The sequence below is a fragment of the Perognathus longimembris genome, chromosome 17 (assembly GCF_023159225.1).
Source record: "Perognathus longimembris pacificus isolate PPM17 chromosome 17, ASM2315922v1, whole genome shotgun sequence".
NCBI classification, from domain to species: Eukaryota; Metazoa; Chordata; class Mammalia; order Rodentia; family Heteromyidae; genus Perognathus; species Perognathus longimembris.
This window is the reverse complement of record NC_063177.1, coordinates 12,405,226-12,427,224: the sequence shown is the minus strand read 5'-3', so window position 1 is coordinate 12,427,224 and position 21,999 is coordinate 12,405,226. Positions and strand designations below refer to the sequence as shown.

Below are 21,999 nucleotides of genomic sequence, written 5' to 3'. Positions count from 1 at the left end.
CATGACCAAGTAGGCTTCATCCCACAGTCACAAGGATGGTTCAACATCCTTAAATCAATCAACATAATTCACCACATAAACAGATCTAAAAATAAGAATTACATTGTTATCTCAGTCAATGCCCAAAAGCCTTTGACAAAATACAACATCCATATCTATTAAAAGCTTTGGAGAAAATAGGAATAGATGGAACATTCCTCAAAACAATAAAAGCCATATACAACAGACCAACTGCTAATATCATATTAAATGGAGAGAAACTTAAATCATTCCCCCTAAACTCAGGAACAAGACAAGGATGCCCACTCTCCCCACTTCTGTTCAACATAGTGCTGGAATCCCTAGCCGTAGCAATAAGGCAAGAGGAGGACATCAAAGGGATCCACATCGGCAAGGAAGAATTCAAGTTATCCCTATTCGCAGACGACATGATCTTATATCTGAAGGACCCAAAAAACTCAGTACCCAAACTCCTACACCTAATAAACCAATTTGGCAAAGTAGCAGGATACAAAATCAATCCACAAAAGTCAGCAGCTTTTCTGTACACCAGCAATATACAAACAGAAAAGGAAATTATGGAAACAATTCCATTTACAGTAGCCAAAAAAAGAATAAAGTACCTAGGGATCAACTTAACCAAGGACGTGACGGACCTATTTAATGAAAACTACAAAAATCTAATAAGGGAAATCAAAGAAGACACAAGGAGATGGAAAGACCTCCCATGCTCATGGGTAGGCAGAATCAATATAGTGAAAATGGCCATATTGCCCAAATTGTTATACAAATTCACTGCAATACCTATCAAAATCCCAGCCACATTCTTCACTGAACTAGAGAAACCAATCCATAAATTCATATGGAACAGCAAAACACCTAGAATAGCCAAAGCAATTCTAGGCAAAAAAAGTAGTGCAGGAGGTATCACAATACCAGACTTCAAGCTCTACTACAAGGCCATCAAAACAAAAACAGCCTGGTATTGGTATAAAAACAGATCGGAAGACCAATGGATTAGAACTGAAGACCCAGAAATAAAACCGCACTCTTACAGCCAACTGATATTCGACAAAGGAGCTAAAGACATACAACGGAATAAACATAGCCTCTTCAACTACTGGTGCTGGGAGAACTGGGCAGCCATATGCAGAAAACTCAAAGTAGACCCAAGCCTATCACCATGCACCAAGATCAACTCAAAATGGATCAAGGACCTCAATATCAGACCTGAATCCTTGAAACTACTGAAGGACAGAGTAGGAAAGACGCTAGAACTTATAGGCACAGGAAGGAACTTCCTGAATAGAGTCCCAGGGGCACAACAAATAGGGAAAGACTCGACAAATGGGACTACTACAAATTAAAAAGTTTCTGCACAGCTAAGGACATAGCCACCAAAATAGAAAGACAGCCAACGATATGGGAAAGGATATTTACCAGCACAGCAACAGACAAAGGCCTGATATCTGTCATCTACAGAGAACTCAAAAAACTAAGCCCCTCCAAGCCCAATAAACCAATTAGGAAATGGGCAAAAGAGCTAAAGAGAGACTTCACAAGAGAAGATATAAAAATGGCAAAGAAACACATGAGGAAATGCTCAACATCCCTGCTAGTAAAGGAAATGTAAATAAAAACAACCCTGAGATACCACCTCACCCCAGTTAGAATGGCCTATACTCTGAACTCAGGAAACAACAAATGCTGGAGGGAGTGCAGGGAAAGAGGAACCCTTCTCCATTGTTGGTGGGAGTGCAAATTAGTACAACCACTTTGGAGAACAGTATGGAGGTTTCTCAAAAAATTCAATATAGACCTACCCTATGACCCAGCCATACCACTCCTAGGCATCTATCCTAAACAGCAAAACCTAAGATATCAAAAAGACATTTGTACTTCCATGTTTATCGTGGCACAATTCACAATAGCCAAAATATGGAAACAACCCAGATGCCCCTCCACAGACGAATGGATCCAAATAATATGGTACTTATATACAATGGAATACTACATAGCGATTAGGAATGGTGAAATATTGTTATTCGCAGGGAAATGGTCAGAACTCGAACAAATAATGTTGAGTGAGACAAGCCTAGAACACAGAAAACAAAGGGGCATGATCTCCCTGATATATGACTGTTAACAAAGGGAGACGGAGAGACAGTAGAGACCAAGTCTGTGAACACTATATATGTTCTTGATACATTGTATATTGTATATATGTCTACCTGACCTAGAGAAGGGATAGAAAAACAGGACGTAAGATATCACAAGAAATGTACACACTGCCCTACTATGTAACTGTACCCTTTTTGCACAACACCTTGTAAAAAAAAATTTGTGTTCAATTAATAAACAAATTTAAAAAAAAAGAAAAAGAAAACTTTGGGCAGCCAGTTAGCTCAGTTAGTTAGAGCGTAGTGCTAATAAAAAAGAAAACTTTTTGCCTGGCATCAGTGGCTCACATCTGTAATCCTAGCTACTCAAAAGGCTGAGATCTGAAGATCAGGGTTCAAAACCAGCCCCCACAAAAAAAGTCTATATGACTCTCATTTTCAATTAACCACCAAAAAGTCTGAAGTAGAGCTGTGGCTCAAGTGGTAGAGTGCCAGTCTGAGAAAAAAAGAAAAAATCACCTGGGGGATAGTGCCAAAGCCCTGAATTGAAGCCCTAGGACCAGCACAAGAATAAAAAATGAATACATAAGCATGATCTCATGCCTGCCTCTCTGCTCAGTTTCATCTTCCAATCTCTGTTCAGACCCATATTGCCTCTTATTTTCTCAACAACAGTAGTTTGGGATAGGCTGTAGGCTTGGCTCAAATTTAGAGGGCCTGCCTAGCCAGCGCAAGACCCTGAGTTCAAATTTAGTACCCTCTCTCACACACATACACACAATAAAATAGGACTGCCTGGTACCCCTGTCTGGTCCTGCCCTATGCATTTGCCTGTCTTATATGTAACCTGTGTGTCAAACACAATGCTTTTTTTTTTGTTGCTGTTGGTTGTGGGGCTTGAACTCAGGGCCTGGGCACTGTCCCTGAGCTCTTTAATTCAAGGCTAGAACTCCACCACTTTGAGCCACAGTGCCACTACTGGTTTACTGGTGGTTAATTGGAGATAAGAGTCTGACAGACTTTTCTGCCCAGACTGGCTTTGAACTGCAATTCTCAGACCTCAGCCTTATGAGAAACTAGGATTACAGGTATAAACCACCAGCACCCAGCTACAATGCTTTCTTACATAGCCACACTTTTGCACATTAGTCCTTCCTTCTCACACGGTTCCCCCATTTCCCAATGTACCTTACCCTGTCTTTCTAGGAAACTTCTCTTCCTTCACCTATCAAACCTCTTCTCAAGAATTACCTTAGACAGTAAAACATCATCCCTGATTAGCCCAGCTTCCTTGGATGCTTTTGTTATATCCTTATCATCCCATGATACCCTACATGCATACTAACAACTGGATCATGAGTGCTCTTTATGTCTGTCTCCAACATCTGTTGTAACCTTTGGTACAAGCTGTACATATATGGTCACTAAGAATCGCATTAAATCTGTCCAGTCCAGTCCCTTTCCTTCACTTTCTATTTACTCAGAAATGAAAATTCTCAATCTGATCACTTCCTAATCTCATCACTTGCTTTAAATAAAATCTGAATCCTTGACTTGCATAGCTATTTTTAACCTTCTGGAAAGTTCTAAATGAGTATTTTGGTTTGGAAGCCCTTCTTTTTAAGGCGGGGGGCAGGGGAGTGGGGAAAGCAGGGCTGGGATAGAATCCAGACCTCTATGCATGCCAGGAAAGTGCCCTACCTCTGAGCTGCAGCCATAGCTCCAGAACCAGTTCTACATCTATTTGTTTTGTCATTCTGTAGATTAGGCTACACTGTTGTACAGTTTCAGCACACTAAAAAAATCTTCATTTTTCTGTGGTTGTTTTAACATCAGTATGGCATTACAAAGCCCCTATACTTTTATAAATTAATTTTAGCTGAATAGAGAAGTAGAATCCATTACCACTAGGCAACATAGCGAGCCTGGCTTGTTAGCAGTTCCTGGAAGTCTGTGTTTTCCAATAAATCTATTCAGATCATACATAATGAGAAACCATAAAGCTGAGTCTGGACTACTGAGATTGTGTTGGTAATTAAACCCTTGGAGACCCAGTAAGAGCCTTCCCTCTATAGTAGAAAACCAAATAAGACCATATGCTACTGCCAAAGTGATTCTGACCAAGCATCCTCTCACTGTGAGAGATTAAAATAAAGTCTCCTAAAGTCCTTTTCTCCAAATACACAAAAAAGTGCCTGGCTCAGAGGCACAGTTCCAGTCCCTGTTGGCAAGAATAAGCAGGGCTCCAGTCTTCCCAAAGGAGGCAAAGAACAAGAATGTTTCCTAGAAAAGAAACTAGGGTAGGAGGACCAAAGAGGACTTGCTGATACTGAGCTGTCATGTGAAAACTGAAAGCTGCTTCAAAGTCACTTTAAAGCCAGATTATTCTGGGAACCAAAGAAGGTGGGGCATCCAAGATACCAGAGTGTAGGCGTTAAGTGGTACCAGGGAGGGGCATCCTTAACAAAGCTAATTCAATTAATTGGAAGTGGTTATTCAGGAAAACTCTGTAAATATCACAAAAATAGGATTCAAGGTGACTTGGTACATTTGGACATTCATTGCAGCACTGTATAAACAAAAAGGGCTGGGAATGTGGCTTAGCAGTAGGGTGCTTGCCCACCATACATGAAGCCCTGGGTTCGATTCCAGTACCACATAAACACAAAATGCCGAAAGTGGCACTATGGCTCAAGTAGTAGAGTGCTAGCCTTGAGCAAAAAGAAGCCAGGGACAGTGCTCAGGCCCCAAGTTCAAGCACCAGGACTGGCACAAAAAAGTAAAAATAAAAAATAATAACAAAAAAAAGTGCTAGAACCTAAGTGTCTAGTACTATGCTACTAATTAGATAGCCATGATCTAAAATATTAAAGCACAATCCAGAGTCTTCCTGGCATATTTAATAACATTGAAAGTTGTTCATAATATTGAGTTTTTAAAAAGAATATACTTTCTTTTTTTACATTTTTTTCTGTTTTCCAGAGTTTTGATAATGAGCATATACTAGCTGTAAAATAAAAGGCTGTTAAACAGAAGTCTTGTTAGATGGGTTTTATATTATTGCCAAAACAAATGTATATTTTCCGCCTTTACATTTGATTTGTGTGTAATGGTACTGGAGTTTGAGCTTTCCCCTTGCTAGGCAAGAAACTACAACTTGAGCCATGTCCCCAGCTGTGGGAGAAAGGAAAGGAGGGAGGAAGGGAGGGAGGGAGGGAGGAAGGGAGGGAGGGAGGGCTTAAGATGAAAGTCTTTTTTTTTCCCCTTTGTGGTGCTAGATTTCCCATACTCTAGGGATGGGGGTGTGGCTCAAGTGGCAGAGTACTTGCCTAGCAAGCACAAGGCCCTGAGTTCAATTCCCAGTATTGCCAAAAAAAAAACAAACCTGCTAAAACTGTCTAGGGCCAGGTATAGTGCTACACAATTGTAATTCCAGATACTTGGTAGGTAGAGATAAAAAAAATCACGATTTGAATCCAGTCTGGACAAAAAGTTGGTGACACCTCATCTCAACAAAGAAGCCTAGAGTAATGAGCCATAATAATCCCAGTGACACTGGAGGCATAAAGATTGTAGTCAAGGGCTGGCCCTGAGAAAAAACATGAGACCCTATTTTTATAAATATCTAAAGCAAAAAGAGATGGGATATGACTCAAGTGGTAGAACACTTGCCTAGCAAGTCTGTGAGGCCCTGAATTCAAACCCCAGTATTACCCAAAAGAAATATATATATGCATACGTGCACACACACATACACACATGTCATCTTTCTACTCAAAGGACATCTTCAGTGTCTACAAAATTGTATTACATAATCAGTCCTCCAAAGCCATGAGGTCTGCATCTGCAGATTCAACCAAATGCAGATCAAAATCTTTTTAATTGGGACCGGAATATGGCCTAGTGGTAGAGAGCTTGCCTGTATACATGAAGCCCTGGGTTGGATTCCTCAGCACCACATATATAGAAAAAGCAAGAAGTAGCACTGTGGCTCAAATGGTAGAGTGCTAGCCTTGAGCAAAAAGAAACCAGAGTTAGCCCTCAGGCCTCAGGACTGGCAAAAAAAAAAAAAAATCTTTTTAATTACATCTTTTGAACATGGACAGACCTTTCTGTCTGCTTTTAGAGATAAGCCTACGTGTACATTTCAGCTGGCCTCAAACTTACTATGTAGCCAAGTCTGGCCTCAAACTTGTGATCCTCCTGGCTCAACCTTCCCCCTGCTAGGATCACAAGCATACACCACCATACCTAGCCAGATGTTTTTTTCTCATTCCTTAAACTATACAGTATAACACCTATTTAAATAGCATTTACATTTTGTTAGGTAGTGTAAGTAATCTAAAGACAATTTTTAAAGATGTGTCTAGATTCTATGCAAATGTTACATCATTTTCTTTTTTTTTTTGGCCAATCCTGGGGCTTGGACTCAGGGCCTGAGCACTGTCCCTGGCTTCTTTTTGCTCAAGGCTAGCACTCTGCCACTTGAGCCACAGCGCCACTTCTGGCCATTTTCTGTATATGTGGTGCTGGGGAATTGAACCCAGGGCCTCATGTATATGAGGCAAGCGCTCTTGCCACTAGGCCATATCCCCAGCCCTGTTACATCATTTTCTATAAAGGGGCTTGAGCATATGTAGACTTCAGTATCGAAGGGAGTTCTGGGACCAATCTTCTGCAGAAACTGAGGCACAACTATCCTTTTCTTTTTCTTTCTTTTTTTTGTCAGTCATGGGACTTGAACTCAGGGCCCTAGCACTGTCCCTGGACTCTTTTGCCCAAGGCTAGGACTCTGCCACTTTGAGCCACAGGGATACTTCTGGTTTTCTGGTGATTAATTGGAGATAAGAGTCTCACAGACTTTCCTGTCTGGGCTGACTTTGAACCAGGATCCTTAGATCTCAGCCTCCTGAGTAGCTAGGATTACATGTGTGAGCCACCAGTTCCTGGATTTTTCTTTTTTTTTTTTTTAAGATACTGGTTACCAAGAAGGGGTGACATTGTTCAAAAAGAAATGTACTCACTTCCTGACTTATGAAACTAACCTTTCGGGCTGGGAATATGGCCTAGTGGCAAGAGTGCTTGCCTCATATACATGAGGCCCTGGGTTCGATTCCTCAGCACCACATATACAGAAAATGGCCAGAAGTGGAGCTATGGCTCAAGTGGCAGAGTGCTAGCCTTGAGCAAAAAAGAAGCCAGGGACAGTGCCTAGGCCCTGAGTTCACGGCCTAGGACTGGCCAAAAAAAAACGAAACTAACCTATCACCTTCATAATAATTAAAAATAGTAACATTTTAAAAAGATACTATTAATTCTTCACTCTGGAAGATATTTTGAAGTTATTAGGTTTTTCATCTTTTTTATTATATTCTTTTCTTCCTCTTTCCCTTCCTTTGAAGTTGTGAATTGATTTGCTTGTCAATTGGTTGTTTTGGGATTGTTTTTCATTTGAACGGGCCAGTACCTGCTGAAGAATTACTTCTGAAGGACAGAAGAGGGTAAGGCATGGAGCTGAGGCCATCTGAGGCTTCAGGATTTCATTATTTTCAACATTAGATTCCTAAATTCTTTTTCCTTGGCTGTGCTGACACCTACAGTTTTTGTGTGTTATCTTATTCACCTCTTGGTACTCTTTTGGGCCAAAGCAGCTTGATGTAAGCACAAGATGTACTTGATACAGGTTTGTTCACTTGATTTTCTTCTAGCATATTAACTTTTCTTCACGGTGTTTCTCTTGAACCATTTATTGTCTCTAGATCTCCTGGCCTTTCATTTCACAGATTGCTGGGAGCCTCTGAGGGTGATGAGGGACTTTCATATCCTGGGGAACAGCCAGTGTGCAACGGACTGAATGGCCCCATACCTCCTCTTTTTGGGCAGATTTCACACAGTAATAGGCAGCCATACCTTGTCTAGTGATTTGTGTTTTTCAGAAATGGTGAATTTTCTGCTTGACTGAAACAAGTTTTAATTCTTTTTTCTTTTCTTTTCTTTTCTTTTTTTCCCAGTTCTGGGGCTTGAACTCAGGGCCTGGGTATTGTTCCTGAGCTTCTTTGTGCTCAAGGCTAGAGTTTTACCAATTGAAATACAGCTCCAGCTCCGCTTCAGGAAGTGGTTAATTGAAGAGAAGAGTCTCATGGATACTTTTCTGCCCAAGCACCATCAAAGTGAGATCCTCAGATCTCAGCCACCAGAGTAGCTAGGATTACAGGCATGAACCACCCATGCTGAGCAAGTTTTAATTCTTTTTTTCTTTTTTTTGTTTTTTTGCCAGTCCTAGGGCTTGAACTCAGGGCTTGAGTACTTTCCCTGGCTTCTTTTTTGCTCAAGGCTAGCACTCTGCCACTTGAGCCACGGCACCCCTTCTGGCCATTTTGTATATATGTGGTGCTGGGGAATCGAACCTAGGGCTTTGTGCACAGGAGGCAAGCACTCTTGCCACTAGGCCATATCCCCAGCCCGCAAGTTTTAGTTCTTTTGTTACTGTTTTCAGTGGAATTTGTGGGAATTGAAAATATCAGTAGCATTATAATTAGAACTTTATATTTCCATTTTAAACAGATTACTACTGGCAGTTGAAAGCACTTGTGTGAGGAATGTGAGACAAAAAAAAAAAAAACACTAGGGAGGAAAATACAGTGTGTTGGGAGAAGCTCATCTAGGAATCATGAAATGTGACCATAAGTCAGCTATGTCTCATTTGCAAATGATTTCCTCTCTCTGAACTTCTCTTGCCTTACATGTCAGATGAGGTCAGATGATAATTTTGCTTATAGCTCCTGAGGTTGTTGAGGATCCGAATAGGATAGGTTTAGGTGTGGCTGTTCTATAAATGGAGGTTCACTGGCTCTGCTCAGCAAGGCATCTGGTATTTTGAAGCACGTTCCGTTTTCCAAGTTCTTCCACATTTAAGGACAGACCTGTCCACATTAGAAAATGTCTGTTGTGACTAGCTAGAGCTAGTCCATTGAGATACTGGATATAGGGAAATAAGGACAAGTCAGAATAGACCTTTCCTACCATTAACTAAAATTACCTTAGCCAACTAAATTGCACACCTGGAATGATTGTTGGGGGAACCAATGGCTTTGTGTCTGAGCCAAAGAATCCTCTGAAATGCAACAAATAATTGTAGACAAATAATTTTAGTGTCCAGGATGGTTTTTCAGACTATTTCCCCATCATGCCAAATTCGAAGAAATATGTTTTAGTCATTTGTGGGATGGTCAAGAGCCCCTGGGATAAGAAAAGTTGTAGCTTGAGTGTTGTAACTGAAGATAATATGTTGCTACATCTATTAGTTTGGTAAGACTGTGATGGTTCAATTAATCTAGTTCCTCAAGGCTGGAGTTCAACTTAACCCACTAGTTTCTGTGGTGGCAGGACTTTTTTCTTTCATCTTTTCATAATACATGTGGCTGTCACTTATACAGTAGATTAATTTTTTCAATGATTTTCAGTAATAGGCGCCAGAGGATAATCTTTCAGACAAATGGTGCTGGGACAGCTAGTTGCAAAAGAATGAAGCTGGAGTCCTCCTTTATATTACATACCAAAATTATCTTTAGCCAGACACTAGACATGCAGTCTCCGCTACTCAAGAGGCTGAAGCTAAAAGATTGCTTGAGCCTAGGATTTTGGCTAACTTGGGCAACATATTGAAATCAAATGGAACAGAGAGACCTAAACATGAGAACTAAAACTAAAATTTGGGGGCTGGGGATATGGCCTAGTGGCAAGAGCACTTGCCTCTTATACTTGAAGCCCTGGGTTCGATTCCCCAGCACCACATATACAGAAAATGGCCAGAAGTAGCGCTGTGACTCAAGTGGCAGAGTGCTAGCCTTGAGCAAAGAAAAGCCAGGGACAGTGCTCAAGCCCTGAGTGGCAAAAACAAAAACAAAAAAAACTAAAAGTTGTTGTTGTTGTTGTTTGTTGTTGTTGTTGCCAGTCCTGGGGCGTGGACTCAGGGCCTGAACACTGTCCCTGGCTTCTTTTTGCTCAAGGCTAGCACTCTACCACTTGAGCCACAGCACCACTTCTGGCTTTTTTCTATATATGGAGTGCTGAGGAATCGAATCCAGGGCTTCATGTATACGAGGCAAGCACTTTACCACTAGGCCATATTCCCAGCTAAAATATTTTTAGTATTGATTCATTAATTGATTGTGGCACTGAGGTTTGAACCCAGGGCATTGAACACACTAGTCAAGCACTCCACCTCTAAACTAAATCTCCAGCCTCAAACTAAAACTCTTAAGAGAAAATGTAGCCCCATATAAGCCTGGTCCCAAATTCACCCTCTTGTACAACTTCCAATCCCGCAGGAAGGTCTGTGCCCCTCGCTGTTCCTCAATGAACAGTCCTCGCCTGTTAAAAAAAAGAGAGGGGCGGAGAAAATGTAGGAGTAGATCTGCTTACCTTGGGTTTAGTGATGGTTTGTTGGATATGACAACAAAAGCATAACTAACAAAAGGAAAGACATAAACTGAACTTCACCAAAATTCAATTTTTTTTAATCAACTCTACCAAGAAAATGAAAAGACAACCCGCAGAATGGAAGAACATTTTGCAAATTATATATAGAATTCTTTTAACTCAGTAACAAAAAGACAATCATTGAAAAATGAGTGAAGATTGGGGTATAGCTTAGCGGTACAGCACTCCCCTGGCATGCGTGAGGTCCCTGGTTTACAAAAAGAAAAAAGGTCCAGTATTACAAGGAGAAAAAAAGCTAAGAAAAATGAGCAAAGGACTTGAGTAGATGTTTCTCTAAAAAGGAAATTGTAGCCATGTGCCAGTGGTTCACACTTATAATCCTACCTGGTAGGCTGAAATCAGAGGATCAGGGCTGGGGATATGGCCTAGTGGCAAGAGTGCTTGCCTTGTATACATGAGGCCCTGGGTTCAATTCCCCAGCACCACATATACAGAAAATGGCCAGAAGTGGCGCTGTGGCTCAAGTGGCTGAGTGCTAGCCTTGAGCAAAAAGAAGCCAGGGACAGTGCTTAAGCCCTGAGTTCAAGCCCCAGGACTGGCCAAAAAGAAATAATAATAAAAAAAAATCAGAGGATCACAGTTTGAAGCCAGCCCAGGCAGGAAAGTCTGGGACTCTTATTGCAATAAACCACCAAAAGAGCTGTGACCCACCAAAGGAAGCTGTAGCCCAAGTGGGCTTTTGCTTAAGGACAGTATTTAGTTCAAGGCCCTGAACTATATACAGCTCTAGCCTCCCTAGTAGAGTTTATTTTTTGAGGTGATGAAACTAGAATTGACTGTGGTGATAGTTGCACAATTATGTGACTATACAAAAAAATGCATTTTATAATTTAAATGGATAAAATATATAGTATGTGAATTATGTCTAAATAAAATGTAACTTTAAAATTATAGTAATGCATGCTCATTGAAACAGAACAGTTCAACTGAAGCATTTGTGGCTCATACCTGTAATCTTAGCTATTCAAGAGGTTGAGTATGAGGATCCTGGTCCAAAAGCTAACCAGAACAAGCAAGTCCATGAGACTCTTATTCCCAATTATCCAGCAAAGAAGTGGAGCTATGGGGCTGGGAATATGGCCTAGTGGTAGAGTGTTTGCCTTGTATACATGAAGCCCTAGGTTCAATTCCTCAGCACCACATATATAGAAAAGGCTAGAAGTGATACTGTGCTTAAGTGGTAGAGTGCTAGCCTTGAGCAAAAAGAAGCCAGGGACAGTGTTCAAGCCCTGAGTTCCATCCCAGGACTGGCCAAAAAACAAAGAAGTGGAGCAATGGCTCAAGTGATAGAGTACCTGATTTGAGGCGCCCTCCCCTCAAAAAAAAAAAAAAAAAAACAACTTAGGGACAGCTCCTAGTACCTGAGTTCCAGTCCCAGCAAAATAAGAAAAAGGAAGGAAAAAAGGACAGTAAAAAACATACCAGGTTTGGAAAAAGTTGAATGTCTCCTTCATGTGTGACTTTCCATACCTCATATCTTTTGCAATATTGTTTATATGCCAATTCAAATTGTACTATTACATGGAACACCTGTGACATGATTTATTAAAAGCACTAATAAAAATGCTCCTCCGCCTTCTAGAGGAATCATTAACCTTGGGAAATAAATAATTCCTACTGCTACTCACCCTAGAGTTATGCAGAGAGTAAGAGCAGGCCAATTATAACTGGTGCCTCAGGCACCCTGGGCTCCTTGCTCCTAAGATGTTCCTTTGGAGGCTGATACCGGAAACCACACCACATTTGTCTGCCCATAATGTCATTATACTGTAGACAGTTAGCTGCTCTACAGGGTAGCTGCCTGTTTAAGACAGGTCAACTAAAATGCCCCAACAAAGAATTTTATATATGCCACATAACTATTATCAGTCAAACCCTGATTCCAAATATACTCTAATATGGAAAAACTGTAATCATTTGTACATATCCATGTGAACACAGTTTTATATTTTAAGACATCTTCAAAAACTGGCCTGGGTGATGTAAAAAGGCTTGACTAGGGCATAGATCAAGTCTGGAAGTGATTTAGACAGATGATTTAGAGCCTCAGGCATTGGGTGTTACTGTGACAGCTGTACAGTGCTCATGACTATCCAATGTGAAGTTTTAGTCCCTACAAACTAGAAATAACTTTCTTAAAAACAGCTGAGATTTTAACATGCCCAGGAAATAAAAGTTTCTGTCAGGACTTGAGACCTCAGGATTTTCCCAGAAGTCCTTAAGAGCATCAAAGATCCTATATTTTAGGAAGAATTTAAATATACTTTAGGGGGCTGGGAATATGGCCTAGTGGCATCCTGTTTACATGAAGCCCTAGGTTTGATTCCTCAGCACCACATATATAGAAAAGGCCACTAGTGGCGCTGTGGCTCAAGTGGCAGAGTGCTAGCCTTGAGCAAAAAGAAGCCAGGGACAGTGCTCAGGCCTTGAGTTCAAGCCCCAGGACTGTCAAAAAAATATATATATATACATATATATGTGTATATATATGTACATATATATATATATATATTTTTTTTTTTAGGAAGTTTTAAATATCCTGTTGGGAGTAATCCCAAAGCCTCAGTACTTCTCACTAGGAAGGGGAACTGGTGGGAGGTCTCTTCACCATAGAGGATTTTTTCCATCCTGAAGAGAATAGTGGGCATATCTGGAAAAATACACCAAGATAATGAGACTCTGGATAGTTTAGTGTGTCTAGCTGGTATGTCTCTAGAGTACTCAGTGCTGTTCTGTGTGATCTCCTTCATATGTCTTCCACTTACTGCGCCAGGTATTTTTAATCCCTCACCTCCAGAAGAGGCTGCAGTGTCATCTTTCCGGAGCAGACGTCAAGGCAGAGACTGTACCACAGGCCAGGGCCAGAGGCACTGATACAGGCAGAAAAGTGCAGGGGATCTACAAGTGCTCAGAAGAGTCAGAATGGCTTAGGGGCCTAGGAGGCAGGAGGTAGGGAGCTAGGGTCTAATGAGAGTGGGTCTGGAGGGGAAGAAGTAATATTCTGGACATTTGCAAGCCCCTAAGCAGCTAGTAGAGTAAATCATGAATGAGTCATTGTGTCTGTCAATTCACTCAACCAGGGTTATCTTAATAACCTTGCATGTCATTCATCACTCTTTACAAAGTTACAGAGCTATGCCTGAGTTTTCCTCATTACCACTAATTTATACTTTCAACAACCTAATCAGATGCCAGCCTCACTGTCATTCTCTGTCTTCTCACTACAATTTATTGTTGTTGTTTTTTTTGTTGTTGTTTTTGGCCAGTCCTGGGGCTTGGACTCAGGGCCTGAGCACTGTCCCTGGGTTCCTTTTTGCTCAAGGCTAGCACTCTGCCACTTGAGCCACAGCGCCACTTCTGGCCATTTTCCATATATGAGGTGCTGGGGAATCGAACTGAGAGCTTCATGTGTAGTAGGCAAGCACTCTTGCCACTAGGCCATATTCCCAGCCCCTCACTACAATTTATAATCCCTACTCTAGTTTTCAGCATTTGGCCATGTTCTTACATGCTTGTGGTTTTCCAGTCTTTGTGATCCCACAGTTACTTTCAAAGCACTAAAGAGACCTGAGAAGAGTTTATTCAGTGTCATTAGGTGATTATCAGCCTCTTGCCTACAAAGATGCACATAAATTTAAGTAGACATAACCTCTCCATTGAACTTAATTCTAATGCAAACTATTATTTCTCAACTGTTTTGTAATTGGGATAGGTTATGAACAATTGCTCAAGGTAGCAACATACCTTCTTCCTCATCGTTCCTCAACTCAATATTATAACTCAGCGATAGAACATGTGTAGCATGTGTGATACCCTGGCTTCTGCAAAACACACACACACACACACACACACACACACACACACAGAAATTTCTCAGTAAATTCCTCCTAAAGAAGTCATAAAATAGGACTGGAAATATGGCCTAGTGGTAAAGTGCTCGTCTGGTATACATGAAGCCCTGGGTTCAGTTCCTCAGCACCACATATATAGAAAAAGCCAGAAGTGGTACTGTGGCTCAAGTGGTAGAGTGCTAGCCTTGAGCAAAAAGAAGCCAGGGACAGTGCTCAGGCCCTGAGTTCAAGTCCCAGGACTGGCAAAAAAAAAGAAGTCATAAAATACATTTTATATTCCTTATTTATTTATGTCAGAAATTGAACCCAGGGCCTTGTGCCTGCTAAGCATACACAGTACCTGTGAGCTATACCTCCAGCCCCTTTATTCATTTTAAATAAATTCTAAAATTAGTCTGAGGGCCACAGGGTTTGGTGGTAACCTGCTTGCCTGACATGCATAAAACTGTATGTTCAATCCCTAGAAGCACAGAAACAAAATAAATTTGCTGTAGGCATCTCAGAGAAGTTCATTATGTCTCTAGGAGCTAGACTCAAAAATAGACTTGGGAAGTCCTCATAGCAGCAGGACTACAGGATCTGGCCCCACTCACCTTATGTGGCAGCAAGCAGGGTAACCTTGCTCTGATCATGTCTGTGTTCATAAAAGGATCCTGTTGTGTTGTATAGCAGGCATGGTGGCCTGTAATCTTAGCTACTTGGGAGGCAGAGATTGTGGGGGTCATGGCATGATGCTAGCCCAGGCATAAAGTTTATAAGACTACATCTCAACCAGTGGCTGGTCACAGTGATGCCTGCCTGTTATCCCAGTTGTGGGTTTAAAAATGGCTGAGTACAGTGAGGTGCACCTGTCATCCCCAGGGCCAGGGGAAATCACAAGTAGGGGATTGCAGCCCAGCTTAGCCCTAGGCATAAAGCAAGACCTTGAAAATAATGTGAAAAGGGCCTGGAGGTATGGCTCAAGTAGAGGACCTGCCTAGCAAGTATGAGGCCTGAGTTCAAACTCCCAGTAGTACCAAAAAAAGTGTTGTGTGAGACATTAGGTCTTTTTCACAACAAACACTTTATAGCTTAGCACAGAATAATTGCCCTGCACAAAGGCATGTGCCTTAAACAGGATTAAAGATAAAATACAAGGTACTCAGTTCAATTTGAATTTTGGATAAACTATTCTTTTTTAATTGGAAATACACTGTGACTTACCTAAACCTCAAACTTTAACTGGGATCCAGTATTGCACCCAAACACTAAAAGCCATTGCTTTGTACTTTGTTGTGGTTTGGTTTGGTGTTAGTCCTGAGCCTTGAACTCAGGGCCTGAGCTTCTTTTTGCTCAAGACTAACACTCTACCAATTGAGCCACAACTCCTCTTCTGGCTTTTTTGGTGCTTAATTGGAGATAAGAGTCTCACAGATTTTCCTGTCCAGACTGGGTTCAAACCATGATCCTCAGATCTCAGCCTCCTAAATAGCTAGGATGACATGTGTGAACCACCAATGCCTAGCTTGTTTTTGTTTTTAAATTTGTTTAGGGTGGTATTTTTTTGGCAGTCCTGGTGATCTTAGGGTCTCATGCTTACTAGCTCTACCAATTGAATCATGCCCTCAGCCATATCTCATTGTTTGAAAATCAGTTCTACTTTCTACTGTGAGCTTGCTTGTCTCACCTCGCTTTTCTCCATAATCTGAAGCAGGTTGTGAATATCAAATTGCTGATTATGCCACTGCTTTATCTCTGAAATACATAAATCCCCAGATTTAAGAAAGTATAGAAATAAAGGATGAGGTGACACTGTTAAAAAAGAAATGTACTGGGCTGGGAATATGGCCTAATGGTAAAGTATTCGCCTCGAATACATGAAGCCCTGGGTTCGATTCCTCAGCACCACATATATAGAAAAAAGCTTGAAGTGGCGCTGTGGCTCAAGAGGTAGAGGCTAGAACTCTACCTCTTGAGCAAAAAGAAGCCAGGGACAGTGCTCAGGCCCTGAATCCATGCCCCAGGACTGGCAAAAGAAAAAAGAAAGAAATGTACTCATTACCTGACTTATATAACTGTAGCCTCTCTGCATATCACCTTTACAATAAAAAAAAAAGTATAGCTACTAATGACCTGTTAAGATAATTACTAGTGATCTGTTTCCCAGGACTACTTGCCAAGATCTTGATATCTGTTGAGTACAGCTTCAATATTGACATTTCATCAATACTCTTGATCTTTGCCACATATATGGTATAATTTTTTACACCTGTTGTATGCATTAATGAAAATTTCCACTTACTGCTACTAATTCTTTTTTTTCTTTTTTCTCTCTCTCTCTCTCTCTCTCTCTCTCTCTCTCTCTCTCTCTCTCTCTCTCTCTCTCTCTCTCTCTCTCTTTCTTTGGCCAGTCCTGGGGCTTGAACTCTAGGCCTAGGCACTGTTCCTGAGCTTCTTTTTGCTCAAAGCTAGCACTCTACTACTTGAGCCACAGCACCATTTCCAGCTTTTTCTGTTTATGTAATACTGAGGAATTGAACCCTGGGCTTCATGCATGCTAGACAAGCACTGTACCACCCCACTAAGCCACATTCCCAGCCCTAATTCTTACTTCATTGTTTGTGCTTTTCCTATATTTGTTTGTTCAAGATTGTCTTATCATCAAACACAAACATGATCCCCATCTCTACACAAAAACAAGATGGGAGTGATGGTGCATGCTTGTAATCCCAGCATCCAGGAAGCTCAGGCCAGAGTGTTACCGGTATGGGTTACATAATGAAGTCAAGGCTAGGCTGAGCTATGTAGAAAGAGCCTGTCTCAAAAGCAAACAAAACAAACATAAAGTGGAGGAAGCCAGAAGGACTCCCAGTTGTGTGAATTGAGCTCCACTTCTGGCTTTTTTTGGGGGGGTGGGGGTGGGGGAGAGTAATTGGATAAGAGTTACAAGGACTTTGCTGCTCGCTGGTTTCAAACTCTGAATCTCAAATCTCAGCCTCCTGAGTACTATGGGCCTAAGCCACCAATACCCAGCAAGTCACAATTTCTGAGTCACTCGTGATGATTACTTCAGGGGCCCTCCACAGTTCAGGCACACTGCACAAGTTGCTCTTGGCTAGCCATTAAACTCGATGCTGTCTGTCCTTGGTCCCTTGGCCCTACCAGAATTCCTCAGAGGGAGCAGAACGCATCTGCATCTGCTTCATCAGGAACTTGGATGGCCACCAAGAGCCATTTTACAAACGGCCAGGCCTTGGGTTCCTTGTGCTCAGGCATATCCTTGGCATGCTGGTAGTGTTTGGTAAATGTTTATGTACTATCCCAGCCATCAGACAGGAAGTCTCCTACTCCAGCATCCCAGTCTCCTCTGTGGCCCTCCTCTTGCTTTCTTTGTAAATCTTCAGAGTTTTATTTTCAGTCCCCTTCCAGGCACATCTGTGCTATTGGCACCACCACCCTCCCTGCAGTCTCTCTGAAAGATGCCACAGGCCTCTTGCTCAGCCTTCCTCCTCAACTTCTAGACATGAAAGACGTGTGATAGAAATTTAATTTTCAGTAGAATCATGCTGGGAAATGTCTCTGCCCATCTTTAATGTACTGATATAAGCTTTAAATAAGGTTTAAATAAGGGAAGGATTGGAGCAGGGGGTGAGAGGTATGTATAATTAAGCAATCTTGGCCAAACTGTGGTGGGCTTGGTCATTATCTCAGTCCTGCCCTCTAAGGACTCTGAAGAAGGAGACCGTCCAGTTGCTATGAGATGACTGCCATGCTTGGACCGCAGCCTCAGTTTCCATCATGGGGTAGTGGATCCATGAGGGGGTGATCCCATCATGGGGTGGGTGATCTGTCTGCAAGGTTCTGTTGTTCCTGAAATCGAAGGTAACTAAAGACTTAGGGCAATGACCAGAGATTTTCATCCATCTTTTGGGGAATCTGAAACAAATGTCATAAAAGCTGAGAATAAAGAACCTTAGATATTCTTTTTTTTTTTTTTTGGCCAGTCCTGGGGCTTGGACTCAGGGCCTGAGCACTGTCCCTGGCTTTTTCTTGCTCAAGGCTAGCACGCTGCCACCTGAGCCACAGCGCCACTTCTGGCCATTTTCTGTATATGTGGTGCTGGGGAATCAAACCTAGGGCCTCATGTATACGAGGCAAGCACTCTAGCCACTAGGCCATATCCCCAGCCCCAGAACCTTAGATATTCTTTGGGCCTTGAACTTCGAAGGAGGGTAAGAAGATAGGGATACATTTAGGAGTAATCAATCTTGTATTCTAGATGGACATTCCTAAAGTGATTAGCAGGCCTATGTGCCAAATGGGACAGAAATGAGACCCAAGGGAAAGGAGACTCAAAATGAAGGCAGAAGGGCTGGGCTTTCATGCAGTTACCTTGGAAGCTCAAGAGAGGAGTCCATGCTTAGCAAAAGCAGCTACTGAGTCTTTGTCTCAGGTTTACCACCACACTCTCCATGGGAAGTAGGGGAGTAGGGAAGGAGTAAGGAAAAGAAGTTTAGATTTAGACAGCTGGCTCTTAAACCACTCCACTGGGAAGCTGGTCTGGGCAAGCAGAACTCTGACCTCTTTGAATAGAGTCAGTGAATAGATTCTTTTGTTTTTCATTAGTCACATTAAACAGCAGATTGGCAAGTTTTAAAGAAAGATTTCTCAGTATATTATATTGATAAGTTTCATTTCTAGCAAGATGCTAAATATAGGCTAATGAATCCAGAGAACTCTGGATGAATAATTATTACAAAACAAGTTTTATTTCTGCCTGAAACAGCCTGGAAGTATGATTCAGTCAATTATTTGCTATTTCACCAATCGGTACATTTCTACTTATATCAAAAAAGGTTTGAGTGTTAGTTGGGGTATTTTGTGTTCTCAGTGGCTTTGCACAACTGTAATGATTTTGCAAGTGTTCTGACACTGGACCTCATAATAAAAGAGTGAAATGCCAAAAAAAAAAAAAAGAAAGATTTCTCACCAGCACTTTGTAAGCTTTGTTGTAATGATATGAAGTGCATCTGTCTGAGAAAGATAAGTACAGGTAACTAATTCCCATATGTGATTTACTAATCCTTTTTATAAGCTACAAGAAAGAAAATATCTATTTCATGGTTCCTTTGGGGGACTTAAAGCCTATTGTGGACAAGGATCTCATGGGACATTTAGCCTACATCTGGGTTCCTGAATTGCTGGACAAGATGAGCCCCTTATCAGAGCAGTTACTTCATAAAAGTGGGGTGTTTTTTTGTTTGTTTGTTGCCAGTCCTGGGGCTTGGACTTAGAGCCTGAGCACTGCCCCTGGCTTCTTTTTGCTCAAGCTAGCACTCTACCACTTGAGCCACAGTGCCACTTCTGGCTTTTTCTATATATATGTGGTGCTGAGGAATCAAACCCAGGGCTTCATGTATATGACACAAGCACTCTACCACTAGGCCATATTCCCAGCCCAAGTGGGTTGATTTTTATAAACTTCTTCAGCCCTTTTCCTTTTCTTTTTTTTAAATTAAATTTTATTGACAAGGTGTTGTGCAAAGGGGATACAGTTACATAACAAGGCAGTGAATACATTTCTCATGATATCTTACACCCTCATTCCTTTTCCTTTTCTTAGTTGGACTTTTCCCTTCTTCTGCTTGTTTTCCTATTGCCTTTCCTCTCTATATTTACCTTTGTAGTCTTAGAAGATCCAAAGACATCCCCAGAAGCCATGGACCCTTCCTGCTTTAAAATGTCCTTTCTGCCTTTATTCAGCTTAGATGCAAGTCCTTGGTATACCCCTGGTTTTAATGAGCTCAAGCAGCTGGGCCCTAGCTTGGTCTCAAGCTTTGGACACAATCCTTGCATCCCAGAAGAACATCCCAGAAGACCCCTGGATGGAGAGAGGCCATGGACAGGGCACCAGGTAGTTTTCAGGCTCTGGGCAGGTCCTAGTGTTACACTGAACCCTGCAGACCTTTGCCCACTTTGGGTGACAAAGGAAGTAATGTAGTTTAGAAATATGCCAGAGGTGGGTGGAGGAGGGGCGCCTGACTCTTCCAGCTTGGGCTGCAAAAGCCACAAGACCAAATAAGGGTGTGTGAGCCGCCTGAGTCCATATTAAAGTTCAGAGTGCAATGTGCAAAAGCAAGACTCAGTTTTCCAAGAGATAAGCTATTACCTAACTCTGGGAGCTCCAGCACGGCACAGAGACAGAACTGTGTGCCCTTTCACGGGCTGGATCTCAGGGAAGAAGGTCCCCTGGGATCCTAGTGAGGGAGAGGAGGGAGGGGGCTTCCCTTGGGTGCATCTGGTGACAGCAGGGGCTGATCACCCCTCTGAAGCTTTTCCCAGAGCATTTCCATGGCTCTGCTGACCCAGCTTTAAAGAGTGCCAGCCAGGGTGAGTCATTAGAATGTGTAGGAAAGGTCAGAGTTTGAAGATATTCCCCAGTAGAAAACAAACGTTATTTTTATGAACTCTCACAGGCTGTGAGGCAGGCTTGTTTACTGAACCCTGAGGTCAAGGGCAGGGCTGGAAGTCTGGGGTGCTTTTTCAACAATTTTAACACTGTGTTTGCTAAATCTCCCCTCTACTCCCAAGGCTTGTCAGGCTTGTATATATCTAACCAAAAGGTTGGCAAGTGATAGCTCAAAATATCAACCTTTTTCTCTTCAGAGGTTTTGTGTTTGTGTGTTTGTTTGCCAGTCCCGGGGCTTGAACTTAGGGCCTGAGCACTGTCCCTGAGCTTCTTTTTTTTTTTTAATTGCAAATGTTTATTTAAAAAAAGTTAACTATAAAAATGTACATGACCAAATTGTATACGGTTAAGTAGTCTTTTGGAGAGGGGATGCAGATTTCTCTGATTAGCTGTCATTTATTAAACTCGTTCCAAGGCTTCTAACATGATGATACTATTTCCTCGTATAACCACCATTCTAATATTGTTCTGTTGCCAACTAGTAGCCATCTCCACACATACATCTATCACCAGATTCATAAATGGATCAAATCCACGCAATATTCCTTGGACATGTCTGCCACCATTTAATTTCAAAGATAGCTTCTTATCCATAAATTTTTTTACCTCGGGAGGGTGAGCTTTGCTCATGATTCCTACTCGGCCGGCTCAGAGATGCTTTGGAACCGAAATTGATGTCTCCTTCACACGCCCGCGGCAGAAAAACTGCTGGTCTGATGTCACTGCAACCCTGAGCTTCTTTTTGCTCAAGGCTAGCACTCTATCACTTGAGCCACAGCGCCACTTCTGGCTTTTTTTTTTTTTCCTGTTTATGTGGTACTGAGGAATCAATCCCAGGGCCTCTTGCATGCTAGGCAAGCGCTCTACCACTAAGCCACATCCCAGCCTCTTCAGAGGTTTTCAAAGTCAAACCTCCTCCCATACCCCTCTCTCTTTTCCCTGCCAGATTCTCTCTCATTTTGCCAGTATCCAACCCACACTCTATTCAGTCATAAACTTCCTGAGGGAGAAGACCATGGCTTGTATCCATATTTGTCTCTGAAACTTGGCTCCATGTTTAGTACAGTGGGTACTTACT

The 21,999-nt window shown here is 41.9% G+C and overlaps 2 protein-coding genes across 9 annotated transcripts in view; one reads left to right on the top strand and one right to left on the bottom strand.

Annotated features, from left to right (window-relative positions):
• Pigl (phosphatidylinositol glycan anchor biosynthesis class L) overlaps positions 1-21,999 on the top strand; it is a 75,981-nt gene that overhangs the window by 20,970 nt on the left and 33,012 nt on the right. Inside the window, exon 3 of one of the 8 annotated variants that reach the window (XM_048366725.1) lies at positions 17,871-17,977. The exons of 6 other annotated variants lie outside the window; for them this stretch is intronic. In XM_048366725.1, the coding sequence (XP_048222682.1) occupies positions 17,871-17,928 (58 nt within the window). In that variant the 3' untranslated portion in view covers positions 17,929-17,977. Of the gene's footprint in view, positions 1-13,395; positions 13,557-17,870; positions 17,978-21,999 lie in introns of those variants that run through there. One more of the 8 variants, XM_048366727.1, reaches the window with a different exon arrangement.
• Positions 21,294-21,596, bottom strand: LOC125366197 (small nuclear ribonucleoprotein G-like). Its single transcript, XM_048366730.1, has one exon. The coding sequence runs from the start codon at positions 21,549-21,551 to the stop codon at positions 21,321-21,323; it is 231 nt and encodes a 76-aa protein (XP_048222687.1). The 5' UTR covers positions 21,552-21,596; the 3' UTR covers positions 21,294-21,320.

Bases quoted from the DNA above. Each gene is read 5' to 3' on its own strand.
- LOC125366197 (XM_048366730.1), bottom strand. From the start codon at position 21,551: ATGAGCAAAGCTCACCCTCCCGAGGTAAAAAAATTTATGGATAAGAAG.